Here is a 26,565-nt window from a genome sequence, read left to right as displayed (position 1 = left end):
TTAACCAGCTCTCTTGAACACCCCTTCCTTCTAGGGCCCTCACCCATGGGATTCCTCCAAGTAGGTCCCTGAAGAGGCCAAAGTTTGCTCTCCTCAAGTCCAGGGCTACAATCCTACTTGGTGCCCTGCTGCCTCCTCGCAGGATACTGAACTCCACCATCTCATGGTCACTGCAGCCAAGGCAGCCCCCGATGATCTCTTCAGTGTGCTGTACACATAACCTTGAGGTAGCAGCTGCAGCAGCATCCTGTAATTCTGCTCCTGAGGTGTGGAAACTGTTCCAGTGTTTCTGGAGAAACCTTTTGTGAGGTCAATAAATTAATCAGGTCCTGAGTTCCAGCAAAGATATCTTGATTCAGAGAAAATGGGCAATTAAGCTGAGAGAACAGTGTTCCTAATACTTCGTGCAAGTCAAAATTCACGGTCCGTTCTGACCTTATGAATTCAGAAGCTGAATTGGGGTGCTACCCTTGTACAGAGCTGTAGTTGATACAATAATCCACTCGTCTGGAGTGCCATAGAGCAGCTGGCTAACTTTAGCAGTTTTGAGTGGTTGTAAATTACAGTGGGCAGCCTGTAGAGTAATTTGAAAATCTAAATGTCTTAGCATTTTCTTGAAACTGTACAAAAGTATCCTTTGGTCCCTGTGCCAGTTACCCTTATTCCTGTCAAATATGGTTGAAAGAATCCTTGTAGTCAAAGATAGTTGTACAGTACGGCTGAACTTCCAAGCTGTAGGTATGAATAGATTATAACAGTAACAGATTTCTCCTTTCCTTTGGTGTTCAAACAACAGGTTAAAAAAAAAAAAAGAAAATTTAAACCCCTGTAATTAGAAATAACTAAAGCTAAGATACTCCTGAGTCTCCCCATCCTTGCATCCAGGACCTTTGGTAATACGGATGATCTGAGAGAGCTTTTCACCTCTCCACAACAAGAAAGACTGTTATTAAATCCCATCTTTACTCACAACAATTTGGATTCATATGGGCCTAGTCTCATTTTCTCAACTGTCTGCCAAGAATAAGATACGATCTTTGGTGAGGGTTCGCACTCCCTTGCACTGAGAGTAGGAGATACACACACAGAACAGTTCTGTATCAAATCTGACTGGCAGAGTGGCCTGAGTAGTGGGTCAGCAATTTTCCATCAAATTGCTATCAGTTATTGTTGATACGGAATGAAGGTCGTTAATTAAGCAGAAAGGATTTGGGTAGTTCAGGGTCAAGACTTGAGCAGCTCTTATTCAGTGAGTAAGAACCTGCTATCAACATCATTGTTAGCTATTACAGCTAGCAATTCTTTTAAAATTAATGTGTTAATGTACTGTTCTACTTAGGAAAGTGACTGAGTGTGAGCATGACACTGTATGTTTGTTATTTATTTTCACTCACTGACTTACGAACTAAAATCTGTTCACTTTCCAACTCCAAAGATGATTTTTCTTTCTGCCAGAGGCACAGACTTCACCAGGGATCTGGAAAAATCAGTCTATGGAGTCTTTATCACCAGTGATGATGTATAAAGCAGACATAAAGCAGGATTCAAGGCATGTGTTGTAGAAGTGCAAAGCATCCCTGTTAATGATGCACACAGCATGCCAAAATCCCTCTCATTCTCTGCTCTTGCCTCTGCAAGACCAAAAGGAGTTGAAAACCCATGCATGTTAGTAAAGTCAGTGGTTTAAAAAGGGAGGAGGAACAGGAAGCAGAGATGGGGAATAAGATGGTCCGCATTTTGCAGCACTGTCTTTTCTTGCTGGTTCCCCTGAGTTTTTTCTGTGTGAAGCCCCCAGGGATGAGGTTATGCACTGGGATAGTGTAGCTATTGTATATGAGAAAGCCAAAAGCTTTGTACTTTAGGATGGAGAATTTGGAAGGAATCATATGGGGGTATGTCAGCAATCCTTCATCAGCTAGATAAAGGTGTTAATGAACCAGCACCATTGTTCTGTCAGGTTTATCGCAAGCCAGCATTAGAAATGTGGTTTCAAGGTCTTTTCCATCTCTTGGCTGTGATGCTGTGGGGCTTGACGCAGCAGCATTCAGTGGCGTTCCCTGCCCTAAGTGTTTTACTCCTGCTTGTTTCTGCTGTTAAGATTGAAATGTCGGATTAAATGAAGACCTCTACAGATGTCAACAGCATGGAAGGCTTCCCTTTAGCAGGAATGGAGACTGAGGTTACTGTGTCGCTGAGGGCGTCCGATGGAGTTTTCCTAATAAGATTTGATTTTGTGAGGTTTGCGTCCTATTAAGACAAGTGGGGATCAGGCCTGTGAGCCTGATAGAAAAATGCAAACACAATGGAAAGTCACTGGTGAATATTAATAGGCTATGAAACAATACAAGGCCAAAATGTTGATGAGATGGGAGAAAGAAAGCAGCGACTACATGGTGTAGCAAATGGCCTCTCTTTCTCCTCACTTCCTCTGCCACCTGCCTGTGGCCTGTCACTCTCAAGCCTTGGTAAATTTGGAGATGTGGCACTGGAATCTGATAGCTTTCCAGAGTCAATCTCAGCTCTGGAGCTTGCAGCCTGTGTGTGATATGAGTATAACTGAAGTATCCGATCCAGGAGAGAAGCCCTGTGCGCCAGTCTTCAACCTTCCCTAGCAGCCCTGCCCAGGCACAAGCCATGATCAGCTTTCCAACTATCCAAAGAGTTGTTTCTAAAAGTAGCTTGGCTCGTCCTTAATAGTCATCTTCATGGGTGAGCTATCATCCATGTCAATGGTCTGTATTCCTCTTTAACCTCAGTATGAAACATCAGCTCCTATTTTTCCTTGTAGTTGTGGGACTGGCTCATGGCCAGGGTCACAGTGCTCTCCTCACGGCTCGCTTCCTCTGGCATAGCACGGGAAATCACTGACCCTGTTTTGCACAGTCTGCCCTGCGATGGGTGCAGCTGTGGTGCCTTCCTGCAGTGCTTTCACAGAGGAGTCAATTCATGGCTGCTGATTATCTTCCGTTGTAGTTTAGTCGTCTTATTTGCCTAGCTAAGAATTGCCCTCCTTTCTGCTTTTTTACCTTTTGAAACGATATGCAAACATGAATCATCCCAGGCTCCCACAACAGAGCAGTCCTTAGCCCCATTTTACAGACTAAGAGCAGAAGCAAAGGAAATCTGCCAATAGACAAGTTCACCGAGTTGGGATTAAATCTTTTGCTTCTAGAACTGTGCTCCCACACGTGGCCCTTCGTTGTCCCCCATCCCACCCTCCACCTGCCACAGCAGACACTCCTGGTTCTCTATGCAGCACATGAAAGTTGTGTTAGACCTTTGGGCTACAGAAATTCATGGCATCTACTGGCCTTCCAATTTGTTCGCATTTCATTTCTTACAATGCTGATCTCTCAACAGAACTGTTTGAAAATCCCCAGGACACTGATTATCTTTCTTTACACACGTTTCTTTATCAATTGAATTATTTACTGAAGAGATGTGTCATATTTTATTGATATAATTTGAGGTGTAATTTTATTCTTTTTCCCTCAGCACTCTTTTAAAAAAAAAACAACATTTTCTTCCGTGTTGCTTTGATTTGTTTTTGTTTAATTTATCCCTGGACTTCTAAGCATTTTATTGCTCTTTTTACTGTGGGAGGAAACTGAGTCATGGAGGTTAAGTGAATTGCTACTGTTCACAGAAGAGAGCAGCAGTAGATGAGAAATAAGATCTAGATATCATGCCTGCCAGTCAAGTGCTGGCCGTACTAAAATGATATCAGGCAACATGTGCCAGTAGGGTTGGACTTCTGTATGTTAGCAAACTGCCCATGAGGGAGGGTTTTTTAAGTAGGACTTACTGAAAGTGGTGTTTTCAACTTCTCAGTAATGGTTTCATGGCTGGAATTCATTTTCTTGCTTCACTGCTATCTTCTATCATCTTTGCTGTTACTTTTAGTTGCTTTCTGCCTCAATTTCCCTTCTGTTAAATGGGGCTAGCAGCACCTGCCCTTTTAACAGCCGAGCTGGATACACAGTGTTAAAGGGCTTGGGTTCTGTTATAATGAGAACTGTAGAAGCACATAAAACAAGGTAGCTCTGTTTAGGACTATGGCTTTATATTAATAACCCAGAGCTATGTCCCCTAGTAAAATCGGGCCCAGGCAGGTTTGACTGAAACACCTAAAGCTTGTTGAAGAAGTGAATAACTAAATTAAAGTGCCCTCCTCTTTATTTTCCTGCTCTTTCATAGTCAAGTGAAAAAACAAGTCACAGTCCTGTGCTGTCATCTCTGGTCCCTGATTGTTGAGAGGAGTTTTTTATGCTTGGCCTTTTCAGGAAAAGGCTGCTTGTTTGCATTGTATTTGTGGCATAATTACTAATGGTACAGATCATTTTTATTAGCCAAGCTGTCTGCATTAAAAAGATAGATTTTTTTGCATTATTAAGAACATCCAAGGGAGTCTCTGCAGAGGCAGGAGAAAGATGATAATTTTTCGTTTAGCTTAAGAGCAGATGGTTACAGAAACATTCTATGTAAATAAATTAAGGAGAAGCCACCCTCGCTAATAGTTAAGTAAACAGGTTTGGAAACAGACGGCTCAGGACCAGGCTTTTCTGTTCTCTTCCTTTCCTGTAAGAGCTTTGTTCTGCTCTGCAGCTTACAGGCCCATATAGATAGGGTTTTAATTAAACCAATTTGCTTTTGGCCCAGAGTTGTCTAAAACAGCTTCCTTCTTGCTGAAGCAAGATTCTCACTCATGGGCAGCTTTCATGAGCACTAGAGAACACTTACCTAGCTGAGGCATCTAGGCTGTAATCAGTGTTATTGATAAACATTTCCAAAGGTCTGTTGTTGTGGCAGCAAGGCACTGAGAGATCAGAGAGAAGTATTACTATCACTGTTGTATATTATATCTCCATTCTGCAGTCTCTGAACGAGAGCTGAAGTCACAGCACCATGCTTGCCCTAGAGAATTTCTACTCAACAAAACAAGTAAATTAGAAGTGGAGAAATGAGAGGTAATTGGAGGAGGAAGGTCAAATTCCACAACACAAGGGCTGCAAGTGTTCAGTTGCAGTAGCTGGAGAAGAAAATAGTGGTTCTCTTCCTAGCATCTGAAATGAAACGAGAGGTTGGAGAGGGAAAATCATGAAAACCCTAGTCCTCAAAGGGCTCACAGAACGAAAAGCTACAAGAGCCTCTAGGGCAAAGAAAGTTACTCTGTGATCTGTTCTAAATCTGTCTGAGTTAGAACAGGAAGATAGACTTGTGTAAGGAAAATGCTGATGCCCAGGACAGCCTCCTCCGTTGTGCTCACAACCATACACCACACCAATGCAAAAATGTCCTCTGGGAGATCTGCTTCTTACCAAGCTCCCCAGTGGCACATCCAGAATTCAGCGCGCTTGCAAGCAGGATTGGCATCTCAGGCATTAGCGGAATATGATTAGTATCTGGTATCAGGAGGAGATCACGTACAGATGAAGTGGTTGTTTCTCAGTTGATGGAGACTGGAGCTGAAGGAGGGCCACTCCTCTTCCAAATTTTGAACATGGAATTTTTATGGAATGACTTAAGAGCAGTTTCTAGATTCCTACATAGATTTTCTCCTGAGTGTAGGCACAGGAAAAGGGATGACACAAAACAGGATATTACTATTATTGATAACAGTACTTAGATATCATACAGCAAAAACTTATGACCAATGACTGAAATAATAGAATTGTGAAAATATTTAATAGGACAAAAATGAAAGAATATACACATAGGGACTGATAACAAGAATGTCTGGTGTAAGCTGGGAACTCATCTGTTAGAGGGGATGGGGGAAGGAAAGAATTTGATTGTATTAGTTGATCAGAGAAATTGCTGCACCCTGCCAATATACTGGAGTTCTGAAAAATCAAGTGCAATCCTAGGTTGCATCAGGCCAGCTGTCCCTTTAGAAAGAAGGAGCTATCCATGCATTGTCAAGGGCCTTAGTGAATTCTCTGTACACTACCAAACACCCATGTTCAAAAACAACTGACATGAGACTGGAGTATAGGTACAGAGAAGGGCTTCTAGGATGATGAGGGGAATGAAGAATCTGTTGTATACATGGGGAGTAGAAGTGTGTGGCTTATTTAATCTAGCAAAACAAAGGCTGAGAGGAGATACAAATGCTCTCTGTAAATACATCAGAGGAGTAAACACCAGGGAGGGAGAAGAGCAATTTAAACTAAAAGACAACATTGACACAAGACGAAATGGGTATAAACAGTCCATGAATACATTTAGGCTGCAAATTAGAAGGTTTCTAAGCAGAAGTCAAGTGAGAGTTTAGATATCTAAGTAAGAGTACCAGGGCAAATGATGTATCTAGTTTTAACATGGAGTTTGATTAGTTATCTGAGAATTAGATAATGCGGTTGCCTGTGGCAGCGGAAGACTGGATGTGATGATCCCGTGTTTTTATAGTCCTGTATGAGGGAAGATCATGCTGAAAAAAGCAGTCCCACATTTGATATCTCCAGAGTCAGGTACATCAAACGTATAGCTTATATGTGTCACAAGAATTTCTGCCACCTAATTCTTAGCAATTAAAAGGGAAATCTTAAGGAAATGACCAGCTTCCCACCACCCCCAGGATAAACCTAAAGTAAAAGTTGTATTTGCCTATCCACTATGATAAGGTCATAATTTATGAGAGCAGGCTGTTTTCTCAAAATCGAGAACTGCTTAAAAGTTTGGAAATGTTCAGATGCGAGTGTTAACAGCTTTAAAGTCAGAACTAAAATTGTTATGTGTGCACAGTGAAAATTTCCCAACCAACCTTAACTGCTGCCAGCGCTTCACCACCCAAAGCCAGTGACAACCCTGTTCTTGAGCAACATATATCTTCACCGCATCAGTAACTCTGGAAATTGAGAAGTGACCTGTGTGTGGTCTACCTTTCTCTTGTTTGATGGACTGATTTTTTTCTCCCTTACTGAGGCATTTAAACCAAACTCTGTGCGTCTCCAAGCAGCAAACTACTTCAAAACAAGTAGTTTGCAGTGTAGAAAATTCAGTTGTTCACTAGAAGTAACCACATTATGGACTCCGAAGGCCAGAATAAAATATGTAAAATTTTGATACATACTCTACATTTCAGTGGGTGACAGAGGTATGCACTGAGGTGACATTTATGCCAACAACAGGTCTTTGTCTGCACAAACAATTTTCCTTTACTACAGGTTTAAGATTTTAACTGCTGCAGGCAGGTAACACTTTACATTTTTTCTCTAAACTTCCTTATTAACAAGCCCTTATCCAAATGTTGTAGGCTAGGAGTGAAAGTAGAAGGTTTTAAGGAGAGGGAGCAGAGTCAAACTTCCTCAAGGCCTTTAAAAACTGCATATTCCTTAGCTTTCTAGTGTGTAGGGCAGTTGGGGGTTAAGTGACTGAACTGTGATTTTGCAGCCTTTTGCCAGTCGGATTTGCAAAACTGAAGGATTTTTGCTTTGATTAACAAGATAATTAGAACTATATTTGTAAGCATAAGCTTCACTGAGCTTTGCAAGTACTCATTTCTTGCCATGACCTCAGAGACCCAGCATGACTCTTTAACGCTGTGCAGAGCAGACCCAGGATATTTGTGTAAAGCCCTCCTGTACGCTTGTCCGGGGCCTCTTTGCTGCCCTATGCTAAGCTCTCTTTTGGCAATGGTGCAGTTTCATAGCTCCTGGGTTTTTTCCAGGTTGCTGTCAGTCTGCTTAAAAAATTCACCCTGCGGTCATTAACACAGTAAAGTTGTGTGAGTTGCAAGGGTCAGGGTCAGGAAGGCAAGAGCCTTCGTGCCACTGGGGACAGAGGAGGGGAGCCCGACTGCATTACAATGGGCTACTTGACTGCCTGCTCCCCCTTGCTGACCTCGTGCCAGTCCCTTTTCTTTGTCCTCCCATCCCCTTTGCTCTTCCTTTCACGGTAGAAATCAGTCCCACCAAGTGAGTCTAACTTGCAATAAAGTCTTCATAGTTAAGATGCTGACTTCAGAGAAAAACTGAATTTCTCATCAATCATTTTGCCTAGATGGTGTCTCTCAGTAGGCAAATTTTCTGCTGGCAGCGTCTGCTGTTGCTCTTGAATCTGTACCTGTTTTCCTACCCTTATTGCAAAGTGCCCCTTTGCTAGCTCCAAACTATACACTGAACTTGAGAGAATGCACAGTCTTGCATCATGCATCTGTGCCATTCTGAGTTTCCAAACTTAATGAATTATAAACTTCATAAATAACAAAGTGATTAACCATGCTCTTTGAGCAGGGGAAGGTGAGGGGCAGGGGTATTGTATTTTGCTAGCTAAGCAAGCTCAGCCATGATTTGAGTGATCTCCCAGAAAATTAAGTAGGTGATACAACAGCAAGTTGTTTAGCCTAAATCAACATTGAATCAACTCTAATTCTGCTTTTGCATGTCCTGCATTATAATTAAACCTGAAATTGAGATGCTGACCATACACGAGCCTGAAAGTTTACAACTTGTGTTGAGATACTGAAATAGTGGACACCTTCTAAATTTGGTCAGGATATGTGACATTTGTCTGTATTGTTACTGTTCTCCTAACTGCTCAGAGAGAATGAGTATCTTGAAAGCTTATGGTGTTTTTTGTGAGATCAGGTTCAGTCTTCATAGCAAAATTTCAGTATTTCCAGACCTAGCCACTGCTTTTTCTCTTCCTCCTGTTTATGGATGGAAAGTTAGGTGTTCCTGAGGTGTAAATCCAGAATCTATCATCTCAAGAAAAGTTAATTTGCACAGGAGCTTCACTTTCTGTGAAGTCTTTTGATAGTTTGGGGATGCAGAGGAGGCAGGTGAAGTTAGGAGTGAGTGAACTCCAGTACTGCTTGCACAGCAGTTCAGTTGCTTTCCTAGCAATCAGGACTAATTGTATTGAATACCTAGAAGTGCTCCACCGTATGTGCCAGCTCTGTGTCGATGCACTGGCTCCTGGGAAGCTCTGGTAAGTAGAATCCAACCGTCATCAGGGCTTGCCATAAGAATAAATTTGCAAGCGGACCATTTTTGGCTCTTGCTGTAGCAGTCTGAAAAGAGCCCTTCTTTCTGTGTTTCCTCCACCTCCTTTTCAAAGACATGACCAATGTTTTCCACAAATGGAGAAGTTTACAGTTCCCCACACACCAGAGTTCCTGCCAGAAATTTTGTTTTAGTTGCCACAACAACAACTAACGAATTTTTTAAAGTCCCTGCTGCTGGCCGTGCCTGTGCCCTGTTTGTTCTTCCTGTGCACTTCCCCAGCACCACACAAGGCTGCAGAGGCAGTGACTGAGAACTCTAATAACTCCAGTAATGGATCCAATTATGGTCGTTAGTGCTTCTTTTGAGAATACATGAATAAGTAAATCTGTGTGTAAGCATGAAAGAGTGTGTTTTTAAAGCTGCCTGAGTGGTCTATGGGACTGGTCAGCCACGTCCCTATTGCCAAGCCCTGGTGGAGGACAGCAGCTGAATCTTCAGCTGCTGTTCAGCTCCCTCCCAGACTGTGCAGGCCCACAGGCTTCCCGTGAGTTGTTATGTGGTCACTGGCTGATGTCAGGAGCTGTGTCTGTTGACTTACAGGCAAGGCCTTACAACACAAACATTTGTTTGTGCGTGTTGCAGTTACACTTCAGGTGATTCTGTGGGGCAGCTGGGCTCTGGTGTGTCTGCTGACAGGGTCTCTCTGTTGATGGCAGCCACATACACACTAAATAGTGCTCCACTTCCATTAGAAAGAGTTGCCGTGTTCACAGGGTTATGGGGGATGTGGCTAGGAATGGACTGAGCAGGGCAGAAAAAGAAGAGATGCACTAGCAAATTTTTACCAGAAATGTTCCACATTTTGAGTGCTCTTTCATTAGTAAAGAATACTCCTTAAGTCATCTTCATACTGCCAGAAAACCAACTGCTTCCTCTGAATATCAACCAGTCTTTCTTCACCATCCACAGAGACATCCATCCTCCTGTATAAACATCAACCAGGGCTGTTTGACACTCAAACCATCATTTATTGACTTTTTATAAAGCTGCCACAGAATAGAGAGCTGTAGAAGGATATAAAGTGATGGACAGTGAGGTCAGACACCTGATGTCTTTGGGACAGACAGGTGCCAGAGACCAAGGTGGTGATTCCTTAAAATCAGACTTCCATGCTTTATGGAGTAGGGGTGAGTGAATCTCTCAGGAAAATTATTTCCTGTAAGATACCTAGTGATCCTTGCAAGCCTGCAAGAGGAAGGCTGATGCTCTTCTATTTGCATTCAGAGGCCAAGAACTATGAAGTGGAAGTGGCATTAGCTTTTCTCTGAATGGGAAACTACAGGTGTTTTATGAGTTGTTGGGGGCTGTTTTACAAATCAATCTGTGAGGAGTAAGCTGGAAAAGGCTGGCAATATGTCTGTTATTGGACATAGATGTCCCCTTGAAACCTGAGAATTGTTTCTACTCACTAGGCTCTGGTTCAGAGTAGCCTTTCTCTCTGAAGCGAGAATCATTTTCCTACCCAAAAGGCATTTGCAGTGTTGTCCTGCTTTGTTAACCTTTGGAAATCTGAAACACTGGTGTAGGAATTACAGTTTGAAAAAGAGGTTCCTGAATGCAATTTTCAGAGCATGAGCCCATTTTACATATACATCTGCACACATGATCCCGGTCCCAAGAAGCATTTAATGTAGTCTGCAAAATAATGTGTTCCTTTGTCATCTCCCGGACATCAGGGGATGCTGAGAAGTGAGTTAATGGAAGGAAAGTCCTCTTCCTACTCTAGCTGATACCTTAAGGAAACACTAGTGATGCTTTCCTCCCTAGCTTGATGCTTGATGCTTGGCTTGGCCTCACCTAGCTGTGTTACAGGAGAGTCCATTTCTGTTATGAGTCATTGGTCTGAGTTTCTAATAGTAGTAAAAGGCTCTGAACTTGGTCGACAGAGAAGTTAACAACCAGTTTGTTAGAGTGCTAACAGTTGATCACTTAGCCTTAGTTATTAACTGCAGGCAAGAACCAGTTTCTGGGAGATAATTGGGGTCATAAACAATAGCTGTATAATGGAGATTGTGCCCTAGGAAAGGGACTAAACATATTCAACTGCAAGAAACTTACTGCCTTTGGATAGCATCCAGGTGCTGCCATCAGACAGCATCTATCTGTGATCAGGATGCACCTACCTGGAGGCATATTTGAATGCCACCACGGGAGGCTTGATAAAATTTCTTAAGCAGAAATCTGGAAGGTGTGGATGGGAAGCCACATCTCTTTTTGTTTTAGTCCATTTCAGAAATAGGACTTAGCATTTAGGTGTGTTAAGTTCTGCAGCCTGGGTTAGGGTTGGTGGTATCGGCTGGATTTTCAAAGTTTAAGGTATTTGAGGGTCAAAAGCCCCATAAAACTGTGCTGGCTCAGTAGTGAATAGGACCGCACCTGTCCAGCTGCAGGACTTTTGCTTGAGCAGATGTGTGCTTGTGAACAGCATGCATGACGTGTGTGCAGACTCTCCTAGACTATTTGGGCTCTGCTGTAGTGTTATTGGAGAATTAAGATTTCTCTGCCTGAAATTCCTTAATACAGAGTTGATTTGTTGCTAGGAAAGAAGTCCAGAAAATCACCATTAAGAGCTAGAAGGGTATTTAAGTAGGAAGGATTTTTGTCTGTACTTTCTAAAATGAAACCCAGTTTCTGACTATTGAGCCCATTAAGAATCCTGCTGAGGACACATCATGCATAGGGGTTCTCCAGGCCATGACAACATCTTTTCTTTCAGTGGAGGGCCTGTTGGGACTGGAAGACAACTTGATGGGATTTCTGATGCAAGCATCAGCTTCTGATTAGATTTGTGTCACTCCGGTCATTCCCTGTATGCATCTTATTGGAAGGAAAGGGAGGAAGAAAAGGTGCAAATGAGTTTCTGTAACGATTGCTCTAGCCAAGCCAGTGTGTGGCATGTTGGGATCTGGAGTATCTGAAGGTTTCATCGTGTGTGGAGAATAAGGGTAGCAGCAGGCTGCATGTGGACCACAAGCTGAGCTGGGCACCCTGGTGTGAAAGCTGAGAAGGTTCCTGACACACAGGTCCTGGCAGCTCTGTAGTGTGGTACTTGAAAGCATCCCAACATTCTCCCTCATTTTTAGAGGAATCAACCATTCTGCCCTCCTTTTTCCTACGTATGCAGAACTACACAAGGGAATTTAAAGGGAATCTGTGGAAGAAGGTTAATACTGCTCTTCATTTCCCAATAGCTAAAACGTGACAGTATTGCCCAGCTGGGCTACACTGTAGAATCAAGATAGTAAATGTTGTCTTAACTTGGAGACCTGAAAGGCTGCTGTAGGTGTGTAGCTGAATTTTTCCACTGAGCCCTTTGCTCTGACTGGAATATGAGGCTTTGTCTTAGCTTTGATTCAAAACAGGCAGGTACTAAAGAAGGGCAGTGATCCCACCAGAGGTGTCTCAGGTTCTCCAGGCATTCAGCCTTCCCCAGCACATCACTATCCCAGTCAGGCATGCAGGAAGATTTTCAGCAGCTGGTAAAATGAATGAGAGGGGAAGTATAAGCAACATTTCTGATACCGGTCTCACATGAGATTTCTACTGGGAATAGGGTTCATGAGGCTAAAGGGACTGAGTTGATGAAGGTCCTGTTGAGACTGGTGGGAGCTCATTTGACTTCCCTCCTCCCATTGCTGCAGAGATGCATTGAAGACCAGAAATACTTCAGAAAAACTAGAAACAGAGCACTGAAGGAATCTGGTCCTCAGCCTGCACGTGCTATAATTCTGGTAGTTCATATACTTCTGATACTCCTCTCTACTGCCTGGAGAGACCAGTCTTCTCCAGACAGCTGCAGGAGATGCCCAGAGCTGGAGTCAAGACTGATTCAGGAAACACCCAAGAGATGTCGGGGGCTTCTCCCCTTTAGATAAAGATAGCCTCTTTATTACTACGTGGCAATGGGCGAAAGCAAGCTTACATAAACCTCCAATCTGGGGCTGAGAGTGTAAGGCTGAGCTTGTGACTGCACTGATGAGGTGGGGGGAAGTGTCCGTTATTCCTGATATTCCTGTGTATGAAGCACTAATCTCAGAGGGAGGCCTAAGTGTCTCTGAGAGCCAAACTAGATCCTACCTCTATGGCAGTCTTGCCGCAGAGGCCAAAGAAGAATTCCAGTTTATCTGCAGCCCAACTTGCAGCACCACACAGAGCCCTTCACTAACCACTGGGAGGCTGAGTGCACGCTGAATCCCTGCTGTGCAGTATTGAAATCTGCCCTGAAGAGTGCAAGAACATGAATATGGAAGAAAGTGAAAGAAACTGTCAGGCTAGTGACTTCATGTTCCTACGCAGTGGCTCTTTGTGCAGCACAAAGGAGGAGGTTTGATGTCTCCTTGGGCAGTGTTAGTGCTACCTTTAATTTATGCATTCAGGGCTGTGATTTCAAGGTGACAGGCTCACCAGGAACACGGCAATGGGTAGGATTGGCTGTCTCACTTAGAAGTGACAGAAGCAAGGGGACACACAAGAGGTTTGGGCGTATATGCTGGGGTGTGATTTTGGTACTGGAAGAGATCTAATTGTCTCAGACACAAATCGGTCCTGCCCTTCCCCTTTCAGCCTGGTTGTGGGGGAGGGACAGTCTGTCTGTTCTTCTGTTTGCTCCCAGAGGCAGCATACCTGCCCACTCATGAATGCAGCGCTCTCCACTTGACAGCTGAGATTCAGAACGAGTTTTTGAGACTAAGCCATTGAACACCTACAGCCAGCAGAATAACAAAGACCCCTTCCTGCCTTTTGCTGGCACACTGGATGAAGCATGAGCAGGCAAACATATTCCTGCCTCCCTGGCAAATACCCAAGTCAGCTGTTTCTGTAGCACACAGCTTTTAGCTATAAACTGTCTTGTTAGCCTTTGGATGGACAGAAAGACTCCTGGATAGCCTCTGGGATGAATGGGTCATTTCTCTTTGTCAAAAATTTTCATTCAGACCTTAGCTCAGTTAATATTTGTAGCTTAGTTTTTGAGCTTCCATCTATTTTTTCTTCAGTTCCTTCATATGTCTTTGGGGGGGAGGAGGAGCACATAATCAAAACCAATGCAATATTTCTGTTTTTTTTGCTGGTGCCAGCCATCCTGGTGGAAAGCATCAACATCCATTGCTCAACTGCTGCAGGACTGGGAAGAGCAAGTGGCTGACCAGGGTCTCCCCTGTTAGCAAGGCACAGGAATTGTTCCTGACTTTATTGGGGTATTCTTGGACAAATTCTTGGATATCTTAGCTGTAAAATGCCTGAGTGACAATTGTGTGTTTCCATAAGCTAAAGAGATGAAGTGTTTAAAAATAAGATGGCAGAGTACCCAAAATATTTGTGGCAGTTGATGGAAGAGCAGAGCAGACTTTGGATGTCTGATCATGACAGCCTAATTCATTTCCCTGCTGGTTAGATGGGACTGTCTTTCACTCCCATGCTCTTTCCCAAACCTGCTGGGAGCAAAATCCTGTACCTTTTGCTAAACTGTGAGTTAGCAGCATTGTCATAGGAAGGACTTGTAGCCTCATTGGACAGAGGAGGCTTAGATGACTCTGCCTTTGTGTAAAGTCCACTGGGTAGCACTAGAGCATGGAAGAAAAGTCATTTCTTACATAAGCTTGGATTATGTTATTTACTCTCCATTGTTTGTAGAGGCCTCATAGAACCGTGAAAATGACCTTTATTTCTCTACGGATTTTGTCCTTTTCATTTTACAAATATTGATTATTTTTTTCTGCTGTGTCTTTATCAGAGCTGAATTAACAAGGCTGTTTAACAAGAGCCTCTGATTCATTTGGGGTCTTTTTGTGCCAGCTACTATTGCAAGCAGCTGAAAGCAGCTCAGTGAAGAGTGTGCAACCACTATTACAAAATTGACAGGGTAGGCGATGTGCCCTGACAAGAGTTGAGTTATCATGGGTCAAGGACCAGGCTCAAAAAGATGGTCTCTTCAGCCTACACACAAATACTAGCAAGGATTGTTTGTAAAGGAAGTAATATTTTAGATCTGAAAGCTCTCCTCCCCAGACCATTAAGATTTGAGGACACTGAAAATCACCTAGTTCACTGGATTATTTCCAGTTCCACCCACAAATCCCCAAATGAGATCAAGGACCCACTGTGCCAGGCCATAGGTATATTCACAGAAAGAAGTGCTTCCTGTCCCAAAGGTCTTATGATCCAAAATCTCACTGTAGTGACAATGAGATGCCAATAGGAAGATGAGTAGCAGGAACTATTGGTATAGCTTTATATGCTCATTCTTGTCAGGCTTTTAAGCAAGCCTCTTGGCTGATTCAAGAGCTTGTAGCTAGAGCAGGAAATGTAAATTGAAGGCAGACAGGGACACAAGGTTCAACCAAACTAAGTTTGATGGTCTTTTCTGATGCTTTTAACATAATAGAGAGAAAAAGCAAAGCCCAGCTGCTAGCTGTCCCTTGCTGTTGATACTTGCCATAATTCACAGTTGTGGTTTCTCATGCAGGACCTGGTGTGATTGGTGTGGGTGGGGAGGAAGCGGCTGCTGTGCAGAATTCCCTGGGGCAAGTTGAAATCTGAAGCCTTTTAGAGTCATCTCTTCACAATGTCGGTGACCTCACAACACCCCATAGGTTTTTTAGTGATCTGTCTGACCAGCAGCAAAAGCCTGACCTTCTGCATATATTTCAGATTGAGAAAAAGAGATGGAGACAGAAACGGTATGTCCAGCTTGCTTTCTTCCTGAGCGGGCAATGCCACTTGTAGCTCTGCTCTAAGACTCTCCTGTGGGCTCATCTGTCTTACAACCTTTACCCTGTGGTGGGAGATGACATTTATTTCAAACAAGACAAGGGTCTCATTAAGCCAGCACTTGTACAAGCCCATAAAAAGGGAGAGTCCTCAACCTTAAGCACTTACAATCTAAATCAGAAAATGGCAACCTTTTGAGGACTTTGTGCCAGTGTGCACTTTTTTCACTCTCCAATTAGAGGATATGTACACCAGAGGGAGCTGGGAGAGTGTGTCTGAGAAGCACCATGAGGCTGATCAGTTAATGCTCATTAGCTTCCCCTCTGCAAAGTGCGGTCTCCTGCCTTCCCCGGCGCTCTCGGCTCGGCAGAGCCGGGTGCTGCTCCTGGCCTGTGCGGGCCTCTCTGCTGCAGGCCACACAAGGGGCCCCAGTGTGTTGTGCGGGCAGTTGCACCATGTGCTGCTGACCCTGACTGAAACAGTCCAGGCAGGTGAAGGGGAAAGAGGCAATATAGCCACTACCCAGCAAGTCAACGATAATGCTGAGAAGAGAACTGGGCCTCCAAGGTCCTACTTGATCCACATTCTTTCTAGTAGACAGTGCAGACTGAGCTGCAACTCACTTGCATTTTTCTAGAGCACTATCTCCGGGCTGTGGGCCATCCTGGTCTTTAGCATCATTAGAGACCATGTCTTGTCTATGCCACCAGAGTAGCTGAAGTACTGCAAACCTAGAGAGGAAATAAGGAATTAAGAATCAAAAGGGTCCCAGAGAATCCTGGTTGAAGGGGGGATTTGACAGTTCCTTATAGGCCATTGCAGCTATACGGAAGATGATTTTTCCAGACTAAGAAAACATTCTTCTTCTGCAGAAGGGCGAAACAAAGGGACTGCTGGTTTTTTTTTCAAGAGTAAGAAAGAGAGCCATCTCAGGGCACATCTTGGCTCTGATATTTAAAGTGCTTGGAAGGTGAGAAAATAAGTTTATATTCCTCCTCCAATTAATACCTATTTTTACAAAGTGAAGCAGTTTCTACAGAAAGAATAAAAATGGCATTCAGCTGCTGTGTGGACCATTTAGTAGGTATGTGTGAGGCTGGGGAATGTCCTTGGGCTGACTCAAGGCTGATTAAATGCCTTAACCAGTGGGTTATTAGCTGCTTTGAGGCCAATCTCTCTGAATTCTCTTCCCAGTGGAAGTTTCAACAATACCAGCATGTCTTTGCAAAGAATTTCTGTTTCCATGACGTGATGTTTCCCAACAAAAAAAGATCTAGTCAGAAATTTCCCAACGAACTCTAAGCACAGTACAGTTTCACACTTCCATAATCAGAGCTTAGACTGCTTCTCCCTGAAGGCTCAGCCGAGGAAAACAAGCCACTCCATGTCACTGTTCGTTTACCCTCCTGAACCCTGTCTCTCAGTGCTTCGAGATAGATGCTTCAGCAGTTAATAAGGCTCCTGGGGCATATGCAAGGAACAATTAAAGCTCATTGTGCCAGTGAAGAGCCCTGGGGTGAGCTGGGTTTCAGAGACAGCTGCCCCCATTTTGCTGTGTGCAGCAGCCTCACAAGCAGTCGTGTTGCAGCAAGAGGCAAGTACGTCTTGCTGATTGCAGGGCCTGGGAGTTAATGTTTAAAACTCAAGGGCTAAACTCAATGTGGCATTTCTAGGCCTTTTGCTGGTGGCAGCTGACTTGGTTTGTAGCATTCAGTGCCGGGGTAGTACAGGGCTGAGGGGGACACAGCTCCTGAGTCTGTGAAGCGGTTTCCAACTAGCTGCAGCATGGGATGGATGGCAGGAATGAAGCACAAGTGTTTAAAGAAAAAAGGCTTTGCAGAGCTGTCTTTAACACTTCCCTGTGACACTGCAGGATCTTGGATCCTAAAATGCCAGAAAGGACAGGAACAGAAGTTGCTTCACCTCAGGCATTAATGCTGGCAACAACTGTCACCAGCAAGGGTCAGCTAAGCCTTCTCCAGTGACATGTGAGAGGCTTGGGAGAAGGTAATGCTGGCCATTCCTTGGAGAAAGGCCCTTCTGGAAGGCCTATGGCATGATTTCATTTGTGCCCAATAGTCAGAGCGTCTCTCCCTGCTTCAGCTGCTGGTGCTAGAAAAAAAATGTATCATCCAAACTGAAAATCTTTGCTACAGAATAAACTTGAGTAGCTCCATAGCAGGCACCTGGGGAGGAGGCAAGCTTTCCTCTTGTCTTTGGGACTTGTCTTTAATCTGAAAACCTCCTCCAGAGATAAATTGGAAGTTGTCGTTGGCATCTCTACTGAGAATGTCAACAGGAATCTGTCAGCGTCAGTCGTGATGATACAAACACAATTTCCCTGTTCGAAGCATCGCACCAACTGTATCTAATTAACCTTCACCACAGCACAGTAATACAAGGAAATAGGGATCATTAACTTCAGCATCACTTTACAGAAGGGGAAGAGAGGCAGGAGTGCCAGCCCCATGCATTTCAAATTGAGGCAGGTTCAAAGGATCGCAAGGTTAGAAATAACGATAATCCATTTGGGGTTCTCAGAGCTTTAAGAGTGCACCTGAATCAAACTTTAAGGTTTTTCTCCAAGAAACATCAAGACTGGAATCTTCTCTCCCATATAGTCTCTGTGACTCAATGACCAAGCTTTTAAGAAAATCACATGTTCATAATCACAGTGGTGCAGAGGCATTAAAAGAGAGCATGACTTGCTCAGTTGCTTAAAAGTCAGCGCCAAAGCTGAGTCTGGAGTGTGTAAGTAGCTGACCCTCCACCCCTTGCTTTTTCCTCCAGACCACGCTGTCCTGTAGGTAAAGGAGCCTGCCTAAATCCACTAGCTAACACCACAGTGGTGACTTAATATGTCAGAGGTAGATTTAGACTTAAACTAGCAATCTCATCCCTTCCTCTCACTTCTGCTGCGGGACAAATTGATGACACTACTGCTTTACATTTTGGTGTCTGAGTCAGCCCAGCTCCTTCTCCTGGGGCTGAATTGGGACATACATGTCCCAAAGATGCAAGGCCATACATGCTGCTCCCTGACACTGCTTTCCTGACTTTGGACTGTTCATATAAGTTAGTAGGAAAGAGCAACTTGTAAAAATCCTTTTTAAAGTAAAGGATTCTCTTTGCCTATTGTATCACCTACCAGCAGGTGCTGAGTGGAAGAATAATGCCTGTTCCATTTACACTGGGCATCAGCATAGGGTATAGTTTTGTCTCACCAATAAATAAAATGCAAAGGCCTGAGTAGTCACCATGGCAGCTTTAAAAATTGTATCTGTTATTTCTGACAAACTGATCTTACTGCTGTCCCAAGTCATAGATATTATCAGTATCAGATGAGAAAAGATGGTTTTATCTGGAGCCCCAGCAGGTAGGATCCCTGCTCGGCACAGAAATCAATTGCAGAAGGCTTTGTCTAAGGAGGAGAGTCTATTGTGTGTGGGTGCTGACCTCAGAGCAGAGAATCAGCATACATGCAGGAGTGTATTTTATTCATCTCTTTTTCTTCTTCTTCTGTTATAAGTTGACATGGGGTGAAGCAAAGCTGAAGGGACCCTTGAAAAGGCCAGGTCATTGATGGAAAGGAAAAACGGCTTGACAGATGGTGAAGAGCTTTCATGAGCAGCATGGGCTGCAGCAGGCTCCGGGGAGCAGAGTTGTTCCCATGCTCTGGCTGTGTGTCTGTCTCTCTGATTATTTTGTGTATTTCATCTCTGCTGTCTGTCTCTCCCTTAATCTGGGCTCCTCTGTGCCAACAAAATGCTTAGCTCACTCCATTGTCTGAGAGACTAATTTGCACTGTAAATCCGATGCTTATCTTACATGACAGCTTACTACAGGGTTTATTGCAGTCCTGAAGACAAACTAACCAGGGATAGTTAGAGAGTCTTAGACGCATTGTCTGGGGTAAAGAACAAATGTGACTTATTTCAGCTTGCTGCCAGGAAGGGCCTGGCCCCTTGTGGTTGGAGTTACAAGGGATTTCTCTTTTCCTAACAAATTTAAATCAAATCTGAGGTTTTTCTTTTTTCCCATGGTACAGGTTCTGTTCTGCACTGGAGTCTTGGAGATGCTCCTGGAACAGCCTCCCTCTTTCCTAGAGCCAGATTGCCTGTCTCTCCTCCCTGCTACTTGTGGCATTTAAGGGCCACAAGAGTGGCTGAGACCAGGTGCAGGCAGCAGTGCTCACACTGATGCTCCAGTACGCCGCAGCATTGTTGACTCTGCCTAGCTTAATCAGAAAGAACCTTTGTCTTTGTCTATATTCATTAATATTTCCTGACACTTTCTCCAATTGTTTTAGCTCTTTTCTGGCAGAGTAACACGTCCCCTCAATCTTGCCTGCAGTTGCCTCTTTCCCGCTAGTCCCTGGGCTATCCACCTGCAGGCATCCAAGCATCATCCGAAAGATTTTTATGCTAGCGTTGTTCAGATGGCTGGACAGCTCCAGTAGCTTCAGGTCAATAGAAATGTGGGCAGAGCCCTGAAGCCTCCTGCGGAGAGAGAGGTCCATGTAAACTCAGGCACAGGTTTACTTGGGGAGAGTCAGGAAGATTATTGCAGCACTGATACAGCTCATGGTTCTGCAGCTGAGCACATGGTTAGGTATTTAATGCCCAAACTTCTGCATTGCAGCCCTCTAATGGGACAAGAAGGATCCTTCTTTCCCATACAGCGAAGGGGAAACACGAGACCTATGCGATTCAATCCCACTCATTTGGAGAACCAGTCTGATTTTCTAGGCCTTCACTGACTAGAGTCCTGCTCTAAATTCTGGTGGATTTCTGAATGCTCTCTGTTCTTCCTGCTCTTGGTCTGAAGGCAAAACACTAAAATTGCTGTACCGGATAAGCTGTTTGCATCAAGTGGGGGGCTGGCAACTGAACTGGAAATGGAGCCAGGAAGTCTTAGTAGCCACTAGAAAGAGGAAAAAATACTTAGAGAAATTGTTGAGGAATAGCCAAGCAATATGTCATAGACTGGGTAGAATTGTAGCTACTCAGAGTATACCAGAAATCCTGTGCAGGCCCCTGTCAAACTCCATTTGCTGCCCAGATTAGTTGGAAAAATGTGCAAGTCTTCAATCAAAGGCTTTATTCCAGTTCTTCAGAGCTGGTGAACACCAGACAATAACTCCTCACAGCACTGTCTTGAGACTCAAGTGAAAGCTGCTGTCCAGCCTGGGTAAAGCTCAGGAGAAAACCTATGACTCTAAGAAAACTCAAAAATCTGCAGCATTTTAGAAAATCAGGCACAAGAGGCCAATCTCCTAATGTAATCTCCTATGTCTAAAGGTTAGTGATTTGGAAAGTTGTGTGAAATTCTGAAGACATTTTAAGTCGCTTTCTGAAAGGTCTGTAACGTCACCCTTTCCCACAGATGACACAGTGCAGTCTGAGAGTTCCTCCTCTGATCAGTTGGCCTTCAATCTGCCTGAGCACTTGTGGTACAGGCAGCAGCTCCGATCTGTTTGGCCAGGTCAGATTCTTCCTTCAGCCGTATGCATCCAGAACCCTGGGGCGCCCAGTGCGTCCAAGGATAAAATCTGTGCTCTGCTGCTGCTGAGTGTTTTGTGTCATATTTCTGGTTGGCTTGTTTAAAAAAAAGGGGGGGCAGGGCTTGTTTTCCAGCAGCACTTAGAGACCCTACTGTGTTATGTGTCATATGGACAACAGGAAGACAGTGTCTGCTTGAAAGAATTCACAGTATAGCTTGGCAGAAGTACAGTAAATAGAGGATGTGATAAAGATACAGGGTGAGACATGTTAGTAACAGTAAAAGGAGCACGTTTGTGTAGACTGAGTAGGTCTGACATCTCCATCAACCAGGGTGTGCGGCATGCTAAGACCTTGTGACTTGATTAACTATTCAGTCTGCTTTCCAGCACTCCCAAGCCCTTTGCTTGCTAGCAAAGGAAATCCACTGCCTAAATCAATACTGGCTCTAGTGTGCATGGAAATGAAAGTGGGTGGAGACATCAAAGGGGGTTTTCCAGGTAGAATTTTCTGTTGCTTGGGATATTATTAACAATGAAAGAAAGAGGCTGCTGATTAGCTGGCAGTGAGCAGATAAATAAGGTGGCTTTCTTTAAAGGAGCAGTGAGCTTTAGAGAAAGGAGGGGGATGGTGAATCTGAGAGTGTCTACGAAGACCTGTAAAGATCTAAGAAGAGAAAGTGCATTCAGCTAGCAGCTCTTGGCTGTCTGCAATTAGCTGTATTGAGCCTATTCACTCGCTTGGATTAGTAGTTAGTCCATTTGTGCAGTCCAGCCTGGGCAGGTGCTGGAACAGGGTTGCAGTGCCTCAGCTGAGATGTCTCAGTCTTTGGTCCTAGTAACAGATGCCTGACCTGGTTCCTGCGCCTGCTCTGGGGAACAGGTGAGCACGGGAGAGCCCAGTGCAGAGCAGCTCATTTCTCAGGGTGCTGATGGAGCCTCAGCAGTGCTCTGCTCTGAGAGAGTGACGGGTGCTGACAGGACCCCTGGCCTGGGCTCTCTACAGAGGCATCATCATGTCATGTTACTATGCAGGCTTTCAGAAAGCCACTTTCATTTGTGCCATTTCCCCGCTTCTCAGGAATTGGGGCCCACATCCCAACAAAGTCCTCCTGCCACATTAGCACTGTGCAGACTCTTCTGAGTAGGTAATGTGTTAGAAGGGATGCTGCTGCTCCAGGGCTTCTGTATTCCCAGCTGGTGCTTGCTTTTTTTCCTGCCAGGATTGCTTTGTTGTATTTTTGCAATTGTTAGTAACTCATCTGGTGTATGGAACTGGCAGTGAATCAGAAGTCAAGAGTATCCAAAATATCTCACCCCACTAAAAGAACAGCTCCTCCTTTGCTGCCTATAAGCAGCACTGGTAGCTGATGCAAGGTGAGAGGATTGTGTGGAAGATGGCATCAGAGCTGTCAGATTTGAGTCCCGTGAGTAGCAGCTGAGAGTCAGCCCTTTTCCAAGAACTGGCAAGTTGTGAATGTTATGTCTGCACTGTTGTGGGCAGGTGCGATGGCAGCTTGGGTGGGTATATTATGCTGGCCTTGATCCAGCTGGCACAGGTAAACCAACAGTGACATAGTGTATCAACTTAAGCACAGTCTAACACTATTAAGTATGTAGCTGAGATCTCTGGAGGGCTTGTACAATCCGAGGTGAAGTCCATGTCACTGTGTCTTTACTGTGGTTTACTATCTGTGCTAGTTAAGTTACAGTTCCTGCAGATAGGTCTGTATTGTGCCTCAGTCCCTCATTTGGCATTAGCTCAGACCTACCTTGAAACAGATGCTTCTGAGGACCTGCAGGCCAGGCAAACGTCAGCAGTTGCTGTCTGCAGTTCATGCCTCCTATGCTGGCATTAGTCTTTGTGATTTACTGGCATTAGTCAACACACATGAGAGGAGAATTACATCTCTTGTTAGTGGGATTTGCTTCAAATTGCAGCACTGAGACTTGAGAGTTTGGGGATATAATTGAGCTGCCTTCTTCCTTTCTCTGTCATGTGGGCAGTTCTCTTCCCACTCTCTATCCTCCTAAGTCCTCTCCTAGCATGCAATATGCCTGGCATTGCTATAGTTCCTCCTTCAGGCACTAGAAGGTACTGAGGCTGAAAGATACTGCACATGTTGAAGCATGTGCTGTGGTGGTTGAGAACCCCTTGGGGCTGGTACAGCTGCCTGGGGAGAACACTTCTGACTCTTTCTCCTTTCTTTCTTTCCCTGCAGATGCCAGCAAGGACCATCCACAGCAACAGGCAGGGATGATCTGGAGAGTGACAGGAGGCTTGTTCAGTATCACCCGGGGAGCTGTGGGGGCCACACTGGGAGGAGTTGCCTGGGTGGGCAGCAAGAGCCTGGAGCTCACCAAAACAGCTGTGACCAGTGTCCCCGCTGCTGGCGTTGGACTGGTGAAGGGCAGCGTTTCGGCAGTGACTGGCGGTGTTGGAGCCGTAGGCAGTGCAGTCGCCAGCAAAGTCCCTTTCACTGCAAAGAAGAAGGACAAAGCTGACTAATCCCCATTGCAGCTCCCTTTCAAAATATCAACCTGTCCATACTCTCCCCCTACACAGCACCTCTTTGATTTGGAAACAGCCACTTCAGGGAGGGTAAAGCACCCAAGCAGACTCCGATTGCAGCCTGCTCAACACCACCTGCCTGGCTCAGAGCTCACAGACCCTCTGTCAATGCCTTTCACTCCCATCACCTACTGGGAACCATCTCTACTCCGAGGGCTTTAAAGGCGCAGTTGTCTCTGTCTTGCAGTTTCCTTCCTCCCTTTTTGCTCTTTGGAGCACAGAGGGGTGGAAGATGGTGTAAGGCTCCATCTGCCTGGAGGTGGTGAGGGATAAGGGAGGAGGGGGAAGAATTATGCCTGACTTGAAGCGTGGTTTATATAGTTGAATTCAACTTCAGCTGGGGAGACAGCTCCTGAAACACACCTGCCCTTAGCTCTGGGTGGTGTGTTTGGGGGTTTGCCTGGGGGAGAACTGTAGAAGAAAGTCTCATTGACATAAAGGAGAGATACTGTGAAGAGGGGGAAGCCTCCCTCCTGCCCCACACACCTCTTACCTTTTCTTTGCTGGTCCCATCCCACAAGCTGCTCCCAGTCACTTACTCCCTGGCTGAATTTCACCCTTCAGAGAAGGAACACTCAAGCTCAACAGAGCAGCTCCTGGGGTGATTCCACACAAGTGTATTATATGTCCCAAGCCATTGATTCCTCAGGCAGATTTCCTTGGTGAGGGGCAGGAGGATGAAATCTGCTGTATGTTCCCATTTGGGCAAATTGCTGACAGTGACATGTGGCAGACCACTGTAATACTACAGCAGGAGGTAGTGGTGTTCCACCAGTGAGAGGGGAGAGGTGCCCTCGCCACACAGAGACTAACTGGGCCCATGGGCTTGACCCCTTGAAGTCCTTGCAGTGTCCCCATCTGCAACAGGGATGATTTGACTCCAGGCCGCACTCTCACTCTGCAGACATCACTAGTAACCATGAGCAAGTGTGTTACCAAATGCCACTTAAGTTCTGCTCCAGGGCGGCAGGGACGGGAGGTGGGAGAGTATTGCTCACCCTGTGACTTAGCACCTCTGAAGCAGTAGCCTGGCTGTGAGCAGGCTGAGCTGCTTTGGAGAATGCTTCCCTGAGGGGGCGAGTGTGCTCCAGTGGCAGCAAGCCTGGGCCTGGCAGCAGTCGCTCCTCCTCCACACACTGCTCTGGGGGCTCCAGCCTAGCTCCTCTAAGTGACCATGTTGCACTAAATAGCCCACCAAACTCTTAGTGCCGCAGAAACCCAAACACCTGCGTTCATCTGGGAGTCATATCCATCCTCAGCCTGTCCCGTGATGCTCAAAGTGTCACGTGACATCACACACACACACACACACTCTCTCTCTCTCTCTCTCTCTCTCTCTTCAAGGTCCCCTGAAATTCTTGGGATGAGGAAAGCCACAAGTTCCAACATTAACTCTGCCTTTTCTGGCTTTGGCAGGTTATTAGCCTAGGTTGTTAGATGTTGGATGCATAGGCAAGTGAAGCAGTGTTTGTGCTGTATTTTATAAATATGCATATGTGTTAGCATGTGTGTGTGTATCAGTCCACAGGCATGTTTTCAGCCGGGTAAACAAAACTGTGCCACTACTGCAGAGGAGTTTATATAATCATCTTTGGCACTTCCAGCATATAGTTTTTATATAGGGACCTGGTCAAAATAACAATCATGTTTTAGAGGGCCTTTTTCCCCTGTGTTGCCCAGCAGTGTAGTTTATTAAAACCAAAGGAATGTGAAAAATGTCCTTTTTCCCATCCTTGCTCTTTGTTTACTTTCTGCCCTATTTTTTGGACACTGAAGCCAACTTCCTTGGTTTTCATTTCCTGTTCAAGGTCATTTTGCTTCCTGGCTGTTCTGTTATGCTTAGGACTTAAACATCAGGGAATATTTAAGTACAAAAAACCCCAACCATTTTATATTCTTGGACTTGTGAAGCAGTTTTGATTCTGGCCTTTATTAAATCCACATTTTGGACCTGACTTAAATTGCCTGTGTCCTTGTGCTAGGCACACTGGTGTTAAGCTCTCTCCATACCCTTTGCTGGGCAGTGGTCCTGCAGTTTGCGGTGGCAAGAAGTTTCTGATTTCCACATTGTGTTACTCTTGATTTCATGACAGTGGCTTAACCTACATCTTTGTTTCTGAAGAGGAAACAGCATTTGATATGTGTGTGCATTTCCCCTCTTCATCTCTTTTGTTCTCTTGAAGGCCAAGTTGACCCAGATGTGTTGGATTTTTCTCTGCTTCAGAAAAAGATCAGCTTCACAGAAAGATCAGGCCTTGATGTGTGTCTGCACTTTGCTGGGTTGTTCGTGGCAGTTAGCAAGGCCTGAAGAAGTCTCATCTGTTCTTCCTTTGTCCCGACCCCCCTGCAAAGCAGGAGAGCAGTTTGCGCTGCATGGGTCTCTGTTCACCATTCTCCCTGAGCACATCTCATTTCTTATTCCAGATCACAGCCTGCTTCTCAATCCATCTCTAACCCCAAAACTAAAAGCTGCCTGTGCATAACTAAGCAGCCAGCAAGCCTCTCAAGGAAGATGCAGTTTTCTACCAACTGAGAGAGAAGACAGTCTTCTTCATAACTGCCTCCCTGAGTCCGTAGACAGAAGGAGATAGTATCTAAGGGGCTTTCCTTCTCCAGCCATCCCTAGACAGGCGATGGGAAGCTCATCATGCTTTTGGCTGACCAGTATCACACACACAGGCTCTTGCTGCCAGTTCGTCAGGGAGAGGAAAAGCTCTGGGCAATAAATCCTTCCCAAGCTGTTGTTTGCAGGCACTGTGTGTGCAGAGCAGGCATGG

General features: G+C 44.9%; 1 protein-coding gene across 14 annotated transcripts in view; it reads left to right on the top strand.

Annotated features, from left to right (window-relative positions):
- The window catches only part of LOC112966099 (transmembrane protein 263-like), a 209,263-nt gene extending 183,520 nt beyond the window's left edge, over positions 1-25,743 (top strand). For all 14 annotated transcript variants that reach the window (XM_026065835.1, XM_026065834.1, XM_026065828.1 and 11 more), the window contains one exon: positions 23,439-25,743. In XM_026065835.1, the coding sequence (XP_025921620.1) occupies positions 23,439-23,725 (287 nt within the window). In that variant the 3' untranslated portion in view covers positions 23,726-25,743. The remainder of the gene's footprint in view (positions 1-23,438) is intronic.
- The last annotated feature ends 822 nt before the right edge of the window (positions 25,744-26,565 follow it).

Source organism: Apteryx rowi, unplaced genomic scaffold (assembly GCF_003343035.1).
Source record: "Apteryx rowi isolate R43461 unplaced genomic scaffold, aptRow1 scaffold_232, whole genome shotgun sequence".
NCBI classification, from domain to species: Eukaryota; Metazoa; Chordata; class Aves; order Apterygiformes; family Apterygidae; genus Apteryx; species Apteryx rowi.
This window is presented reverse-complemented; position numbering and strand designations above follow the sequence as displayed.